Source organism: Meriones unguiculatus, chromosome 3 (genome assembly GCF_030254825.1).
Source record: "Meriones unguiculatus strain TT.TT164.6M chromosome 3, Bangor_MerUng_6.1, whole genome shotgun sequence".
In the NCBI taxonomy this organism is placed as follows: Eukaryota; Metazoa; Chordata; class Mammalia; order Rodentia; family Muridae; genus Meriones; species Meriones unguiculatus.
Window position 1 is genome coordinate 61,058,120 of NC_083351.1, and position 16,910 is coordinate 61,075,029.

Consider the following 16,910-nt stretch of genomic DNA (forward strand, 5'->3'; position numbering starts at 1 on the left):
AATTCCGCTCATGCTGAGGTCAGTGGAAGGTTCTCGTTACGGCTGGACAGGATTTATGGCAAAACACGCACCTCTGGCCCTGGCCAGGTGCACCTCCTTTCCCTAGTGGCAACCTGTTCCGAGGGGTGGCCCTTTCCCGGGCCATTTTTTTGCCAGTCTGTCTCCACCTCCCCGTCTTCAAAGATGGACCTTGTGAGCCCACTCCTTGCCGCAGACCCGCTCTGGAGGTCTCGGCCTTCCCTCCCCTCTCCTGTGTTCTCTTTTGTCACTGCAGAGAAAAGGCGGCTGCGGCCCGTGAGGCTCCAACGCGGAGCCGCTCCGCTCCTCCTGCCCGCAGGGGGCGCTGTGGGGCAGAGCGCACCCGGGTCCCGGCTGGCGCTGGGTTTGGGGCGCGTGGGGGCGGTGGCCCGGGTCGGGGCGGATCGGATGACCGCGGTGTCGCCGGGGCTGGGGCTCGGGCTGGGCGCGTCCACGCTGGTCATGGCCGGACCCGCTAGGGTAAGGGCCCCGCGCGGACCGGGCTCAGGGCTGGGCGGGACCGCGGGCTGCGCGTGCCGCGGCGGCGGTCGCCTGCAAAGCGGGGTCCGCGGCGGCGGTCGCCTGCAGAGCGGGGTCCGCGGCGGAGGGTCCCCGGGGTCCGCGGCGGCGGTCGCCTGCGCCACCGTCAGGCTACGCCTTCACAGCCTTGTCTTGCGAACAGAGCAAACGCCCTCGGGCTCGGGGTTCCGAAGGCTTGCAGCAGTGTCCTGCGGGGTAACCAGGCCATAATTTAGCCGCACGGGCGTTCATTGCGTTCACGTTGAATTTCTGAGTGAAGGACCTCACGCTAGGAGGGGAGAAAAGGACAGTAAAATCTGCATGGAGCACGCTCTGTTTGATTATTTCGTGTTTTGCTGAAATCAGGGTGTAAATGGGTATGGATCGTTTTATTATGCTGTTCTAACTGCTCTGATAAGCATTCTTGATTATTAAATAAGGCTGGAATAAAGCACTCTGTACATTCCTAACAAATGTAGAGTTTTTCAGAATTAACTATGTAGAAGACAGGTAGCATATTCATAAACAGAATTTTGAGTAAATGGAAGATGGCCATTCCTGTAGATGAAAAAATAAACAAAACATTTTTCCAATTAGTACATAAATCCTTTTCAGTTTTACGAAATGATAGCTATTTGTGAATCTATTCAAAATAGATAATAAGGCTCAGTTGCGAAAATCAGCAGTCCTCCCTAATCCAGAGGACATGTTAACTAACCCCGCAGATGCCTAACGTGGAGTGTAGCAGAAGCTCTGATGTAATACTTTACCATTTTAATCAAGCACTGACCAGTACACTATTGCTGTGGAACTCTTGCAGTTTAAATTATGACGCCAAAACTGGCATGAGTTTTGTTGCTGTCATCATCTTTACAGTTTCAGAGGTTGAAGGTTCATTCTTGGTACAAACTTTAGCCAATTTAGTACAGATTATTTATTTATTTATTTATTTTTTAACGTGGGAAAGTGGGAAACTTTCACTTTTCTTCTAAAGAAACACTTTGAAGCTGGACCTGGCACTGGGAAGGATTCCTGCAAGACTCAGGCCAGCCAGACCCGGAGTGTGAGACCTTGCCTCAAAAACCAAAACCAAGTACAACTTTACCGCTTTTCTTTGATTTTTTTTTTTTTTTTTTCCAGAACCACCGGAATACATACTCTTGCACTTTGGTGGCAATATTAAGAAAAGTGAAGGTGCTGGGCAGTGGTGGGGGCATGCCTTTAATCTCCAGAGGCAGGTGGATCTCATGAGTTCCAGGCCTGAGGCCAGCCTGGTCTCCAGAGAGGGTTCCAGGACAGCCAAAGCTATACAGAAAGTAAGGGTATGTGAACACATTTATTAGTATAGAAGAGTAGATAATTTTTTGTGTGGGGACTAGGCTGTGCTTTCTTATCTGATAACAACTAAATGCAAATAGCACATCTGAAATTGTTACAATCAAGACTGTCTCCAGGCTTTGCCTAATGTTCCATGGAGAGCTAATGGTCCTGAATGAGAACCATTAATCTTGTGTTTCTCACAGAAGAAACTGAACATAAGCAAATATGACATTTTTTTTTAATACATCAGAAATTAGTAGGTTTGTTTTTGTTTTTTTGAGACAGGGTCTCTCTGTGTAGTCCTGGTTGTCCTGGAACTCACTTTGTAGACCAGCTTGGCCTGGAATCCAGAAATTCACCTGCTCCTGCCTCCTGAATGCTGTAATTAAAAGCACTTGTTATTACACCCAGCACAAAATTATTGTTTTAAGAAAATGTTATAATACAAGTAATTTGCATTAATTTAAAATATTGGGTTTTTTATTTAAATGTCAATGAATCAAAAGACTTTTGAAAAGTCAGCTCTAAATACTGTCTTGACTTTAACAAAAAGATGAATATAAACTTAAAATAAAATTGAAATAATACATACGTTAATATCCATAGAAAACAAACATATACCAATAACAAATGAAGTTGAACTAGGTTTAAAAAATCAGTAAGAGCCAGGATTGGGGGTGGTGCACGCCTTTAGTCCCAGAGTTCAGGAGGCAGAGGCAGGTGGATCTCTTTTGAGTTTGAGGTCAGCCTGGTGTACAAAGCGGGTCCAATGCTACATAGAGAAACCCTGTCTCAAACCCTCTATCCCCCAAATCAGTAAGGTGTGGGATCAGTCACGTAAGGAGAGTATTTTCTCCTTCCTTCCTTCCTTCCTTCCTTCCTTCCTTCCTTCCTTCCTTCCTTCCTTCCTTCCTTCCTTCCTTCCTTCCTTCCTTCCTTGATATATTTGTTATAAATTAGGTCTCGCTCTCCCCAGAGAGAGTCCAAGGAGGAAAAGCAGTCATGTGGCCCCGGGGACATGGCAAGGTAACCTAGGGCAGGGTCACAGGTCTGGCTGGTCCTTGAACAGCTCCCACCTCTTTATGGGAGGAGCAGGAGTCACTGCCTTCTTCTCAGTGGCTGCCACAGCAGAGCTCTCCGCTGTCTTGCACACCAAGGCCTTTTGTGAGGACGTGATGATGGAGGGAGGCACAACTTCCCTGCGGCCATCATGAGTACAGTAGTAATTTTTGGACAGCTGTGACTGGGGCCCACGGGGAGTGTGGGAGGTGGCTGGGTTCCCACAGCGTCTGGATAATTTGAGTAGCGGATGCTGTGTCTCTTCTGCTCCCAAGGAGAGTATTTTCAACTAACAAATATATAATGCACATAGTTCTAATTATGAACTTCAGCAAGTATCTGTTTTTCTAGTCCACCATGACAGCCACAAACACTAAACAGTTCTTAGCTAGGGATGTCACTCAAGGGTAGGGAAGCTGCCCAGCATGTGCAGGTCCTGAGTTCAGTCTCCACACACAGATACACGCATACATGCTTTAAAACTCAGGTTGTTTATACCCTTTGATTTAGAAATGCTCCAGTTTAGACTTTATTCCACAAAATTAAAAGTGCTGATAATAAGGAAACACATCAGAGCATTGTGTGTAATTTACAGAGGGAAGCCAAGTATGGCATGTCTTTTAATCCCAGCACTGGAGAGACAGGGGGAGGTAAATCTCTGTGAGATCTAGGCTGGTCCTGGCCGACCTAGCATGTGAGAACCTGCCTTAAGATAAAAAAATAAAAAATAAGTAAAATTTAGAGAGGAAAGAAACAGGGTGTGTATGCCCATTATTGGGCTCTGTCTCCTTATGGAATATAATGTAATTTACCCCAGTGTGAGTTTCACACTGACTTGGTTTTGTGTTTGTAGAGAATGTTCCATCCCATACATACAGATATACATTTTGAAGACTCATGTGAGATGGGTGTAGTGGTGATAGCAGAGCCACATGAGTAGATTGGGGGAAACAAATAGTTTAGCTTATTTATGTAATTGAATTCTTTCCTTCATTTTTATTTTTTGTGTAGGTGTTTTGTCTGCATGTGGGTCTGTGCACCATGCGTGTGCAGTGTCTGTGGGGAGCAGAAGGGCATTAGGCTCCCTGGTACTGAAGTTACAGATGGCTGTGAGCCATCACATGGGAGCTGGGAGTCAAACCTGGGTGCTCGATGCTCTTGACTGCTGAGCCGTCTCTCCAGCCCACACATCACTCTGTGGAAGAGACTGCTGAGTAAAAAAACAGCTGTCTGCTACATGAGTCTCACATTAATGACGAGAATGAACTGGAGTCACTTGTAGTGACCCTGACTGTACACGCATTATGTCTGTCTTTCACCTCAGTTACCGCTGACTTTTGAAGACGTGGCCATTTACTTCTCTGAGCAAGAATGGCAGCATTTAGAGGCCTGGCAGAAGGAACTTTACAAGCATGTCATGAGAACCAATTATGAGACTCTAGTCTCTCTAGGTAAGGAGCTTTCAGTTTCTGGGGTGATTCTTGCAAGTGGATCTTCTGAGAGTCCCTCCCCCTCCCTCCCCCTGGTCTCTTGAGACTCTTATAAGGTAGCAAGATTGCTTAGATACTAACCCAGAAAGGCTTTTTATTTTTAGCCCTTGGTTGTTTTTGTCAATATTAATGCACACATCACCAGTCTTTACTCGGGGGCAGACAGGAGGGTATTTAAGGTACCCTGTCATATCACATAGTCAGAGGTAGCTGAGATATATGTTAAAACCTTTCCCATCACAATTTACTCTGAGATTGCGTGAATTTCCACTGAGAAGTACACCTGCCTCAAACCCATAAAGTACTTGTGTGCCTTAACCTAGAAATTGGCCTCCTTGCAGCTTTCCGGTAGGGTAAAGACTGCAAGAAACTAATGGTCTTGCATGTAGTGTGATTCTGGAAAAGTGCACATTGAGGTGTTTAAGAGTGGCTAAGACTGAATGGATTTTTTTTTTTCTTCTTTGGTTCTATCATCATCATCATCATCATCCCTCCTCTTCTTGTGTGTGATTCTGGAGATGACACTTAGAACTTCGCATGTATGCAGGGGCTATACCACAGACTTACACTTAGAGCCCCTTTTGGTTCTTGTTTTGGGGTGGTTTTGTTGTTTTTGCTGTTATTGCTTCTTTATACCTTTTTGAGACAAGGGCTCACTTACTATATAGCTAAAGCTGTCTTGGCTCACTATATAGACCAACCTAGCCTTGAACTCATAAGGTTCCTTGAGAAAGGTGTATGTTGGCAGCCAGTTGTGCGGGCGCACCCTGGGAGGATATGCTGATGAGACAGAGGCAGGAGGGTTAAGAGTTTGAGGCTAGCCCATGCTGCACAGCTACACATTTGTGGGACACGGTGGTGCACACGTTTTAATCCTAGAGCTTGGGAGCCCGAGGCAAGTGGATCCCTGTGAGTTTGAGGCCAGCCTGGTAACAAAGTGAGCTCCAGGACATGCAGGGCTACAAAAAACTGTTAAAAAAAATGGCTATGCCCAGCTGCCTGGCTAGTTTTTCTCATTTATCAAATGAATTTTAAAATGAGCCTGGAGCTGGAGCCATGACTCAGTAGGGAAGCAGGTAGAGCACTCATCTTGCCAGCATGAAAACCCAAATTTACATCTGAAACGAGTAAAAAGATGGGTGCCGTGGCACACACCTGCTGGGTGAGGTGGAAGGTCTGGACAGGTCTGGATCCCTGGAAGACTGAAGGCAATCTAGCCTGATCTACGTGGCAAAGTTTCAGGCCGACAACAGGTCCTGTCTCAAAATTTAAAAGGTGGAAGGTGTCCTGAGAACCGGTACCCAAGGCTGTCTCTTGACTTCACATACATGACATTGCAACCCCACCCAACATACAAAATCATGCACAAAAATTAGCCTGTTTAGAGAAGCATACAATAAAAGACAAAAGGTTCCTGTTTGGCTTTTTATTGCTGTTTCATGTGTACAAGTGTTCTGCTGCATGTATGTCTGTGTACCACATGCCTGCCTGGTGCCCAAGGAGGCAAGAAGAGAGTGTTGCATCTCCTGCACCTGTAGTGACAGGTGATTATGAGCCACCATGTGGGCACTGGGAATGCACCGCTGTCCTCTGGAAGAACAGCCAGTGCTCTTACCACGAGACATTGCTCCAGCTCCAAGCAGGTGCTTTTAACCATTTCTGTTTTCATTAGTAAAGCAGTTTCCTTTGCGGAAAAAAAACAAAAAAACAAAAAAACGATAACAGCCATTCTTGATCTATTAAGTTTAGTAGTAGTGGTCAGTTAATGGAAAATGAAATATTGTCTTACTTGTGCCATCCCCCTTTTATTTTCCACCTTCCCGATTTTGATTGTTTTTTGCTGGGTGTCTACTGGATAGTTTTATAATTTAAAATAATATATTTAAATATATAGATTATGTTTTGCTAACTTTGTGTGCCAGAATAGTTTTAATTTTATTATTATTATTTTATGTGTATAAGTGTTTTGCCTGTATGTATATCTGTGTACCACATGCATGCAGCATACACAGAGGCAAGAAGAGGGTGTTAGATCCCTCTAGAACTGGAATTACAGATGGTGGTGGGTTGCCATGTGAGTACTGGGACCTGAACCCTGATCCTCTAAAAGAGCAGCAAGTGCTCTTATCCATTCTCCTTCTCTCCAGCCCCTAGATTAATTTTAAAAGGATTCAAAGAGATTGAATTTAATATATATTTAAATTTGTCTTTTTTTCCGCCCTTTTACTGAAGATAGGCTCTTTTTACAGTTTCCCTCCCTCTACTCCTCCCAGTTCCCCCATACCTCCCCTCCCATCTGGGTCCATAGGCCTTTCTGTCTCTCCTTAGAAAAAGAACAGGCATCTAAGGGATAAAAATAAAATATACATGTTCTATTAACTTTATATCATCTAACTCCTTAAAGATAATTCCTTTCCTTCTCCTACATTCTCTTCCGTATCTCCTGCTTAATCAGAACAGCATAGCTACTGGTTTTTTGTTTTGTTTTTTTTTTTTTCCTTTCTGAGATAGGGTTTCTCTGTCCTTGGCTGTCCTTGACTCACCTTGTAGACCAGGCTGGCCTGGAACTCACAGAGATCCACCTACTTCTGCCTCCCAGAGTGCTGGGATCACAGGCGGGTGCCACTGCGTCTGGAGCCTTCTCTATCTTTCTTTCAAGATTTATTTATTTATTATATATATAATGTTCTGCGTGCCCTGTGCCTACACAGCAGAAGAGGGCAACAGATCTCATTTCCGGTGGTTGTGAGCCACCATGTGGTTGCTTGCATCTCTACTTTCCTATTATAAAGTTTTAAACTTTTTATTGCGTCTTTGTAAATTTCACATCATGTACCCTATTCCCACTTGTCTCTCCATCCCCTCATTCCTGCCCTCCGCCATTGCAACCTCTCCCACAAAAGAGAAAAAAATCTTGTTGTGGAAGCTGTATTGTGTCACAATGTGTCCTATCGTATATACTTATGTCCACGCTTCTTTGCTTGCTTATGTTCATTGCAGTGAGTTAAGGTTTTTTGTCTGTTTGTTTGTTTGTTTGTTTGTTTATTGAAACAGGGTTTCCCTGTCTTCTTTTTTTTTTTTTAATGTGTTCATGAGTATTTTGTCTCTGGAGTTATAAACAGTTGTGAGCCGAACCCAGATCCTCTGGAAGAGCAGACCTTTGTGAGTTTGAGGTCAGCTTCATCTAGACATCGTAAGATCTTATAATATTAATAGTCATAATAATAATGATGAAGCATTTGCCCTTTTGTTTTTGAGTTAAATATGAAGTCATTTGGAGTCATTTCCTGTGGAGGCTATGAAAGATGGCACAGCTGGCGTAACAGGCCAGAAGTGCTGGTAGATGGGTGGGTCGTTGTGTTTCTCTTCATAAAAACCTATACTCTATTTGCTGAGACCTCATAGATTGTTCCACAAGTAGATTTCGAGAAATTTAAGAGTTATATGCTTTGTAGCACTCAGGCCAAACTACCCTGTCTGACTTCTCCGTACAGATAATGGACTTCCCAAACCAGAACTAATATCCTGGATTGAACTTGGGAGAGAGCTGTTCGGCCGCCCGGGAGGAAAGCAGAAACTGGAGAAAGGGGGTTGCTCCTCTGTGGATGATGTACACGCTCATCGAGTTACTGAGGAACCGTCACTTGAGAGTGAGTATTGAGACCCTAGTATCCTCAAATGTTGTGGTGGACACCTGTCATCAGCTGTTACCTGCACTTGGGAGATGATGCAGGAACCCAAAGTTATCCTCATTGGCATAATGAGTTCAAATACAGTATAACTATATGACCCTGTTTCAGAAAAGAAAAAAGAGAGAGAAAGGAAAAAAAGAAACCATGGTCCTAACCTAAACACATCACATGCAGATTTCCTTCCTATTTGGCTGATTTTTGTTGCATGTATTTTAGAGAAAGGCAGTAAAGCGTAGTGGGAGAGGCATGTGAACTCTGAAGCCCAAGTCTGATCGCTTCTTTTCTAGGAGATGGTCACAGTCACTTTCTTATTGTTATGCTAAAGACACCGTGACCAAGACAAGTTGTAAAAGAAAGCATCATGCCAAGGAGCACGGCAGCAGGCAGGCAAACATGGCACTGGAGTAGTAACTGAGAGCTTGTGTTCCAGTTTACAAGCAGAGGCAGAGAGCCAACTGGAAAAGGACTTTTGAAGTGTGGAAGCCGACCCCAGTGACACACCTTTTCCAATAAGGTCACACCTCCTAATCCTTGCTAAATAGTTCTACCATCTGGGGACCAAGTGCTCAAATATGTAAGTCTACGGGGCCTTTCCCATTCATACCACCACAGTGACTTTGGGCAGGTTAATGTCTGTAAACTCTTGGTGTATGAAATGAAGCAAATATAAGAACCTACGATGTAGTGTTTGAAGGGAATAATGTACACAGTGCTGAGGTAGTCGTTACTGGAAACTGTTCTCGTACTGAGGTTGGCTTTCCCCATCTTTGTGACCAAGGCAGTCTCTCAGCTGTGAGCCCCTATAATATCAGAAGAGAAGCTGCATGCTACCCACCTACATAGCATGGCAGAACCATTCCTATTCCAAACATAAGGAATGGGACAGAGGACCAAAGCAGGACCCACATCCAACAGGGTGAACACTAAACCCTGCAGCTCCATCCCTCTCATTGGGGGCTTATGATAGAATCATTTGGGCTCCGCTGGCCTTGAGAAGCTCCATCTCTCCATCTCTGTCCCTATAGTGCACATGAACTCTCTTTTGGGCCAGTTCCCCTGAGTCCTGGCATCTCTAACAGTCTTGGGTCTGCACTGGAACCTAGGCTTTACCTTCCCAGGTGACCTCTCGGAGAATCTGGCCCTACCACACACTGACCTCAGTAGCTTTCTAGAACTGTGGTGCAAGCCTTCATTACCCCTATACTCTTGCATCATTCGTGCTTGCAAAACCAGAACACATGAACAACACTGCCAAGTTCTAGTGCCAACTTGAAATGTAGCCTGGCCCCATAAGACTACATTTAAAGAGCCTCTGGTGCTGATCACTTTTCTGTTGCCATTCTGCTCTGCCAAAAAGTATATCTGTGGTATTTGTTAGAGCTCTGTTAGGATCTTATTGCCACTGTCACATTGTGACTCCAAGAAGAATGTTTTTATAAAATGGAACGTTTGATGTTCTTGCAGCTGTAATACTGTTTGGCAGTTATGGAGGACGCAGTATGCAGTATATCACATTAACTTGTTCACAAGCCTCTTTATGCACTTCTGTTTTCCTAGTTTTTAACTTTTTAAAATTTATTTTATTATGCCTGGCATGGTGATACATGCCTTTAATCCTGGCATTCGGGAGGTAGACACAGGCAGCTCTCTCTGAATTTGAATCCAGCCTGGGCTACATTAAAAAAAAAAAACTGTGTCAAACAAAACAAAACACTAATAGTTTGTTTTATTATTTATGTGTATGGTGTGTGCCTGTGTGAGTGTATTTGTTCTGTGTGCATGCAGTACACAGAGAGGACAGAAGATGGAGCTGAATCTGCTGGAATTGGAGCCATCATGTGGGTGCTAAAAACAGAACCTGGGTCTTCTACGAAAGCAGTCAGTACTCTTAACCCACTTAGCTGTCCCTTCTGCCCAATTTCCCTGTTTTTACAGGAAAAAGACCCCCAAGCCAGAAGTAATTAGCTTGGCAAGGTTTGCACAGTGGGCAAATTAGATTCATACCTACAGAGTCAGTTTCCATGCCTTATGCCTTACCTTTGAGACTTTTTCATCTTTTCACTTCTGACATAACATAGATCTTCTCAGTTTAGTTTGTGAAAATGGTTACTGAGCGCCTTTTGGTCATAAAGTAGAACCACATATCATGGTCTTATAGATTAATGTGATCAGGATGCTCCAATCACCACAGGTTTTATGAATAACTTTACTGGTGATAATGTTCAGTCATGCGATAGACAAAAGATTTACTGAATTTTTGCTTTTATTTTCAGGTAGCCAGCAAGCTGTGAAGTCAAGAGAAATTACATGCCATTTCCAGTTAAATGCTTTTGGACTTGTTTTAGGAGAAAGGGAAGATGTTTCCCTCAGGCATGACCAAGGCATCAGTCCTGAAAATGCACAAACACATGCCCAAGGGGCTCTCAATTCAGTCATGCACAGCTCCAGTGCAGCTGCCCTAAGAGAAGGACTCTCAAGTCACAGAGTGCCGGATTTCCCCGCCTTGCAGAAGGTTCCCCCTTGGCAGAGTGCCCAGCACTCTTGTCCCGTCTGTGGGGAAAGGTCTTGGGAGAAGAGTTACTTAGTGAAGCACCAAAAGGACCACTCCAAGAGCCCATCATGTAGGGTCTGGAAGAGGTTCAGCAGACAGTCTGATGCACAACAGCAGTGGGACCTCTTGTGTCTTGAAAGTGGGAAGAGCTTCTGCCTGAAACAGTATTTGGTGAGACATCTAGATGTCTATACAAGGAAGAAACCACCCCAGTGCCCTAAATGCAAAAGGTGCTTCCATTATGAGCAAACCCCTTTAAGCCACTGCCTCCAGCACAATTCTTCCCAGCACCCCAAATGTGACAGGAGCTTCCCAATGGAAAATAATGTTCACCAGTGCCAGCAGAGCCAAGAGAGGCCAGCCTCCTGGAGAGACGACACCATTGTGCTCTCAGGACAGAAGCCAGGCCCCAGTCTGGACTGTGAGGGCTGCTGCCACAAGGGTAGCAAGCAGAAGGCTTGCATCCTAGGTGAGGACAGACCCTGCTCATGCACAGAAGGTGGCAACTGCTTCTTCTCACGGTCTAAGCAGGCCAGCTTCTGCAGGGCACACCCAGGAGAAAAAGCCTTTCGCTGTCCAGAAAGCAACAAGCTCCTCTGCCTGAGAGGCCTGAAGAATGTCTGCCGACACGTGCATAGTGGGGACAGACTACTGTCCTGTAGAAAGTGTGGTCAGGGTTTCACCAAACATTGCAAACTCCCAGAACACACCCGAATCCTCAGCAGGGAGAAATCTTTCCGGTGTGCCCAGTGTAGAAGGAACTTCAGCCAAAAGGGAGAGCTGCTGAGGCACCAGCGGCTGCACTCGGAGGAAAAGCCTTTTAAGTGCCCAGTGTGTGAGTCGGGCTTCCAGCTGAAGAGCCGATTGAGAGCCCACCAACTGCGACATGGTGGACAAAGGCCATTCTCCTGCAGAGAGTGTGGCCGAGCCTTTACCCATCAGTGCAAGCTCCGCGAGCACCTGAGAGTGCACAGTGGCGAAAGGCCCTTTCAGTGTCCTGAGTGCCACAAGAGTTTCCGCCTGAAGGGAGTCCTGAAGGCCCACCAGCGCACCCACAGCAAGGAGAGGCCGTTCTCCTGCGGGGAGTGCGGCAAGGGCTTTACCAGACAGTCTAAGCTCACAGAGCACTTCCGGGTCCACAGTGGAGAGAGGCCCTTCCGGTGTCCTGAGTGTGACAGGAGCTTTCGCCTAAAGGGGCAGCTGCTCAGCCATCAGCGCTTACACACTGGAGAGAGACCCTTCCAATGCCCGGAGTGTGGGAAGAGCTATCGCGTGAAGGCTGACCTGAAGGCTCACCAGCTGCTGCACAGCGGGCAGATGCCCTTCTCCTGCCAGTGTGGGAAGGGCTTTGCCAAACACTCTAAACTCGTGGAACACATGAGGACACACACGGGAGAGAAGCCTTTTCAGTGTCCCAAGTGTGACAAGAGTTTCCGATTGAAGGCCCAGCTGCTCAGCCACCAGGGCCTGCACACAGGCGAGAGACCTTTCCACTGCCCTGAATGTGATAAAAACTTCCGGGAAAGGGGTCACATGCTCAGACACCAGCGTATCCACAGGCCTGACAGGCCCTTTGCCTGTGGCGACTGTGGGAAGGGCTTCATTTATAAGTCCAAACTAGCTGAACACATCAGGGTGCACACAAAATCCTGTCAGGTCCCCCGTGAACCTGACGTTAAGAAGAGGCTTAGCCAGCTGTTTGCGATGATAGAGGCTGACTGGAGCTGAGCTGGGTGGGACGTACACTCCATGAGCCTGTACAGTGCAGTTGTTAGGGCAGCCTGAAGAATGGTGGCCACACCCACTGGAAAGTGAGGTTTGGACAGAGGGGCTCTACTTTGATAAAAAAAAAAATACAAATTTAAAATGAGAAACTGAAGAATTATTATTATTATTTGGAACACCACCAGTTATGGTTCCTTTACCTCGGTAAAAAGAGGTATTTGTTCTTCCTACCACGTTAGGAGCATTTCATCCAAATGCAGTTAGTTCAAGAGTCCCATCTTAAACCAGGAGGAAATCCCTCTAGTGCCACTGTCAGAGCTAAAAAGGGGCAGTCTATTTAATATCAATTCTACGCTTTTGTTCTTTGCAGAGTATGATTATAAATGGTTAAACACAGTGAATTTTATGTCTGTCGTGATAATGCTTTGTGGTTTGCTTTTGATTCATGTATTTTGAAACCAACAAGATGAATTCTCTGAATTTCATGCGAATGTTGTAAGTTTCTCTTTGGGGTTCTTGATGATTAATGTGCAGTATACCCTAAGAAAATGCTGATAATCTCAGTTGAAGAAACAAAACAAAAAAAAAAATGTTGAGAGTTTGAGTTGGGAATTGAGTCAGTGGCTAGAGATTTGGGAGTTCCAGAGTGGAGATGCTATTTGGAGCCTAAGTGAGCTTCTCAAGAATGAATATTTAACCAACTGACAAATGAATACATAGAGCATAAAGCAGAGGTATCACAATATATGAATTATTTATATTCTCAAATGTTGTAGAACTATAGAAATTCAGAAAGGTCTTTTTTTTTAGATTTATTGTTTATTATTTATACAGTACTCTTTCTTCGTGTTGCCTACACACCAGAAGAGCACACCAGACCTCATTATAAATGGTTATGAGCCACCATGTGGTTGCTGGGAATTTAACTCAAGACCTTTAGAAGGGTAGACAGTGCCCTTAACCACTGAGCCATCTCTCTAGTCCCCCAGAAAGGACTTTTTAAATTTTATTATTTTAAACTCTGATGTTACGGAGAAGAAAACAAAAGCCACTAAAAGGCATAGTTGGCGACTGTGTTGAGGTTTCCCCCCTCCCACCTACCCAACAGAATGCCACTATGTAGTCCTGATTAGCCTGGAATTCACACTGTAGACCAGGCTAGCCTCAACTCTCAGATATTCACGGCCTCTGTTCCCCAGTGCTGGGGTGAAAGGCCTACGCCACCATGCACAACTCACCGAGACTTTCTACAGGTCTTGTTCCAGGGCAGGGATTCTTGCACTGTGGTTAATTGGAAATCTAGAAATCCATGTCATATTCTGTAGGTAGGAAATAACCTCAGACCAAATGTAACCACACTACCTAACCAGTTAATCACAGAAGGGAGAGAAAAGGAGGTGTTGTTTTCCAAATATAAAAGAACAGCATGAGGGAAAAACAATGGACAAAAATAAATGTTCAGTGTAAAGACCGCAGGCGTAGTTACCAGCAGCATCTTGGATGAGACCAAAAGGTTGATGAGAGAGAAATCTTGAGATAAGTAAGGTAGAAGATCAGTGTTTAATGGATTGTAACTGGGAGACGAAGAGATGTTCTAGGGACAAAATGGAGACTTCAATCAGCTTGAATGCAATTCCTTGCCTCACTCTTTATCAAGACAGGGTTTGGGGGGGCTGGAGAGATGGCTCAGTGGCTAAGAGCACTGTTCAATTCCCAGCAACCACATGGTGGCTCACAACCATCTATAATGTGAACTGATTCCTCTTCTGGCAGGTGTAAATGCTGGCTGAACACTCATATACATAAAATAAATAAATCTTAAAAAAAAACAAAAGAAAGGGTTTTGTTGTTGTTATTATTTTATGTGTATGGGTATTTTACCTTTATGTATGTCTGTGTACCATGGACATGCCTGGTGCCCACAGAGGCCAGAAGAGTGTGTGTCATATGCTGTGGCTCTGGAGTTATGGACCATTAGGAGCTGTCATGTGGGTCCTGCAATTCAAACCCAGGTCCTCTACAAGAACAGCCAGTATTCTTGACTGGTGAGCTGTGGAGCCAGGGAGCCATGGAGAAGCCATCCAGCTAGGCGAGCCAGCCTGGAACAAGACTGAGGTCAAGGAGTGCCCAAACCACCTTGAGACCAGCAGGAGTAGGACTGTTCCCGCCCTGTTCTCTGCCTTTATTTCAGGCACACTGTAGCCTGATGGCCCCACCCTTGAGATAGTCTGGAATTCAGCCCTGCCATAAGAGAATTCATTCTTGTAACCACTGAGCCATCTCTCCAGCACTGCATGCAGTTTTCACTTGAGTTTTGAGGATCCAAACTGAGGATACTGGGCTTGAGCGCTGTTATCTGCTGAGCCATCTCTCTAGTCCAGGAATCTGACTTTTTAAACGCATCTTCAAACAGGATAAAATATAAAATGTATGCAGTATTGTACACCGGAAACTACTGGGTCTACAAGGTTTCAATAGATATCAAACAAGCAAATAAAGTGGTAGAGTCTAAATTCAGTTTCATACTGTCTGACCCCAGAGCACACTTACAATTTCCTAAACATTTTTTTTTAATATAAAAGTATGCTGGGTTTTATTTATACTTTAATGCTTAATTTCTACAAATTTCAAGAGTGCTTGTCTTTTTAGTAACAATATCAAATACCCTGGTATTTAATAACAATGAAACTTAAGGAGTCATCTTCTTAAGGGGTTGGGATACAGCAGTGAGGGAGCATGCATGCGTGAGGACCTCCATGAGTCCCCAGCATTATTAAAAACAAAGGATTCATTCACCTGATGAGATTTAAAACATTAGCAACTGGTACCCGTGGCATAAAAAGGAAATGCCTGAGCCAACTCTCCACTTCTACAAACTCAGAAACACCTTATCAAGAGCAACCATCTCCAAAAACAATCAGGCTTGCCAACCCTGTGTTACAGTAAGTAGGGGGACCAAACCTAAATGTGAACCTTATCCTATAACTTCAAAGGCAGTCAGCTATAGGGAAATGCAATTAAGATGGCATCTACTGAAATATTAGTATATTCTAAAACATGATTATATAAAATTTGAGTATGAAGGAAAAGAACACAGTAGGCAGCCACAGGGAGTTTCTGAGCAGCAAGTTCTGAGGGTAGGTCTCAGAGCGCATTTCAGCCCGTGATCACAATTCTAAGAGGGTATGTCAAGAGAAATCTAACTTCCATGATGTAATGTTACAAGTATAGAATTTAAAAAGAGTGGGGGCAGGCCTGGTGGTTCATCCTTTAACCGCAACCCTCTGAAGGCAGAGGCGGCTGATTTCTGTGAGCTCCTGGCCAAACCAGTCTACATAGCAAGTTCAACAACAGCCTGGGCTATATAATGAGATTCGGTCTAAAAACAAAAATGAAAAAAACAGAAAACAAACAAAACCTGGGGCTGAAGAGACGGCTTGATGGTTAAGACCACTTAACTGCGGGGTTGGGGATTTAGCTCAGCGCTTGCCCAGCAAGCAGAAGGCTCTGAGTTCCTTCGGCCCTCAGCTCTGGGGGGAAAAAAAGACCACTTAGTGCTTTTGCAAAGGTTGTGATTTCAGTTTCTATCACCCACGTTAGATGCTTCCAGTGCCCTCTCTGACCTTTGCAGGCACCAGCACTCACATGCACATATCCAACACCCACATAACACATAATTTAAAAATGAAAGTGAGGAGCTATTCTTCCCGAAGATCTCAGTTCAATTTGCAGCACACACATGATGTCTCCTAACCACCTGTTACTCCAGTTAAGGGAGTTCCAACACCTTCTTCTGGCCTCCTCAGGAGCCAGGTATGTAAGCAGTACATAAACATACATGCAAGCAAAACACCCAACCACATAAAATAAATAAACACTGGGCCTGGTGGCTCAAGGCTTTAATCCCAGCACCCCAGGTGGGGTGTGTGTGTGTGTGGGGAAAGGGGTGTGGTGGTGGTGGTGCAGAAACAGGTGGATCTCTGAGTTTGAGGCCATTCTGGTCCACAGAGTGAGTTCCAGGACAGAGAAATCCTGCTTTGAAAAACCAAAACAAATACAAATACACAAGGGGCTAGAAAGATGGCTCAAGTTTGGTTCACAGCACCCAGCTGTACTTTAGCCCCAGAAAAATCTGATGCCATCTGAGTTCTGAGGACACCAGGACATCCACATGGTGCACATGCGTACATGCATGCAGGCAGAACATTCTTACATATAAAATAATAAGTCTGAAAGTAAAAAAAAATCTTTAAAAATTGAGATACATTTGCTTCATGTTGGAGGAGGTGTCGTAAGCATATGTGTATCTGCTTTTGTTTTGAGTCACGACATTACTGTCTCGCCTAGGCTGGCTCTGGGTTCCTGGGCTAACTTGATCTGCTGACAAAGTCGCTGACACCACAGGCACACAATCATCACAGCTGGATAAAAGAAAACACTCCTGAAAATAAACTCACTTCTTCAGGCTTCCTTTATTTCCCTTTCTACTGAAAAGAATCGTGTCAGAATTAAAAAAGAAAAAAGTAGAACCATCAC

At 44.8% G+C, this 16,910-nt stretch overlaps 1 protein-coding gene across 2 annotated transcripts; it reads left to right on the top strand.

Moving 5' to 3' along the window:
* The first annotated feature begins 373 nt into the window (after positions 1-373).
* Positions 374-13,089, top strand: Znf786 (zinc finger protein 786). Of its 2 annotated transcripts, none has more exons than XM_021663219.2 (4): positions 374-498; positions 4,241-4,367; positions 7,901-8,056; positions 10,372-13,089. In XM_021663219.2, the coding sequence occupies exons 1-4, from the start codon at positions 427-429 to the stop codon at positions 12,375-12,377; spliced, it is 2,361 nt and encodes a 786-aa protein (XP_021518894.2). In that variant the 5' UTR covers positions 374-426; the 3' UTR covers positions 12,378-13,089. The 2 variants fall into 2 exon arrangements, with proteins under 2 accessions (XP_021518894.2, XP_060236072.1); XM_060380089.1 differs by lacking the exon at positions 374-498 and adding an exon at positions 549-914.
* The last annotated feature ends 3,821 nt before the right edge of the window (positions 13,090-16,910 follow it).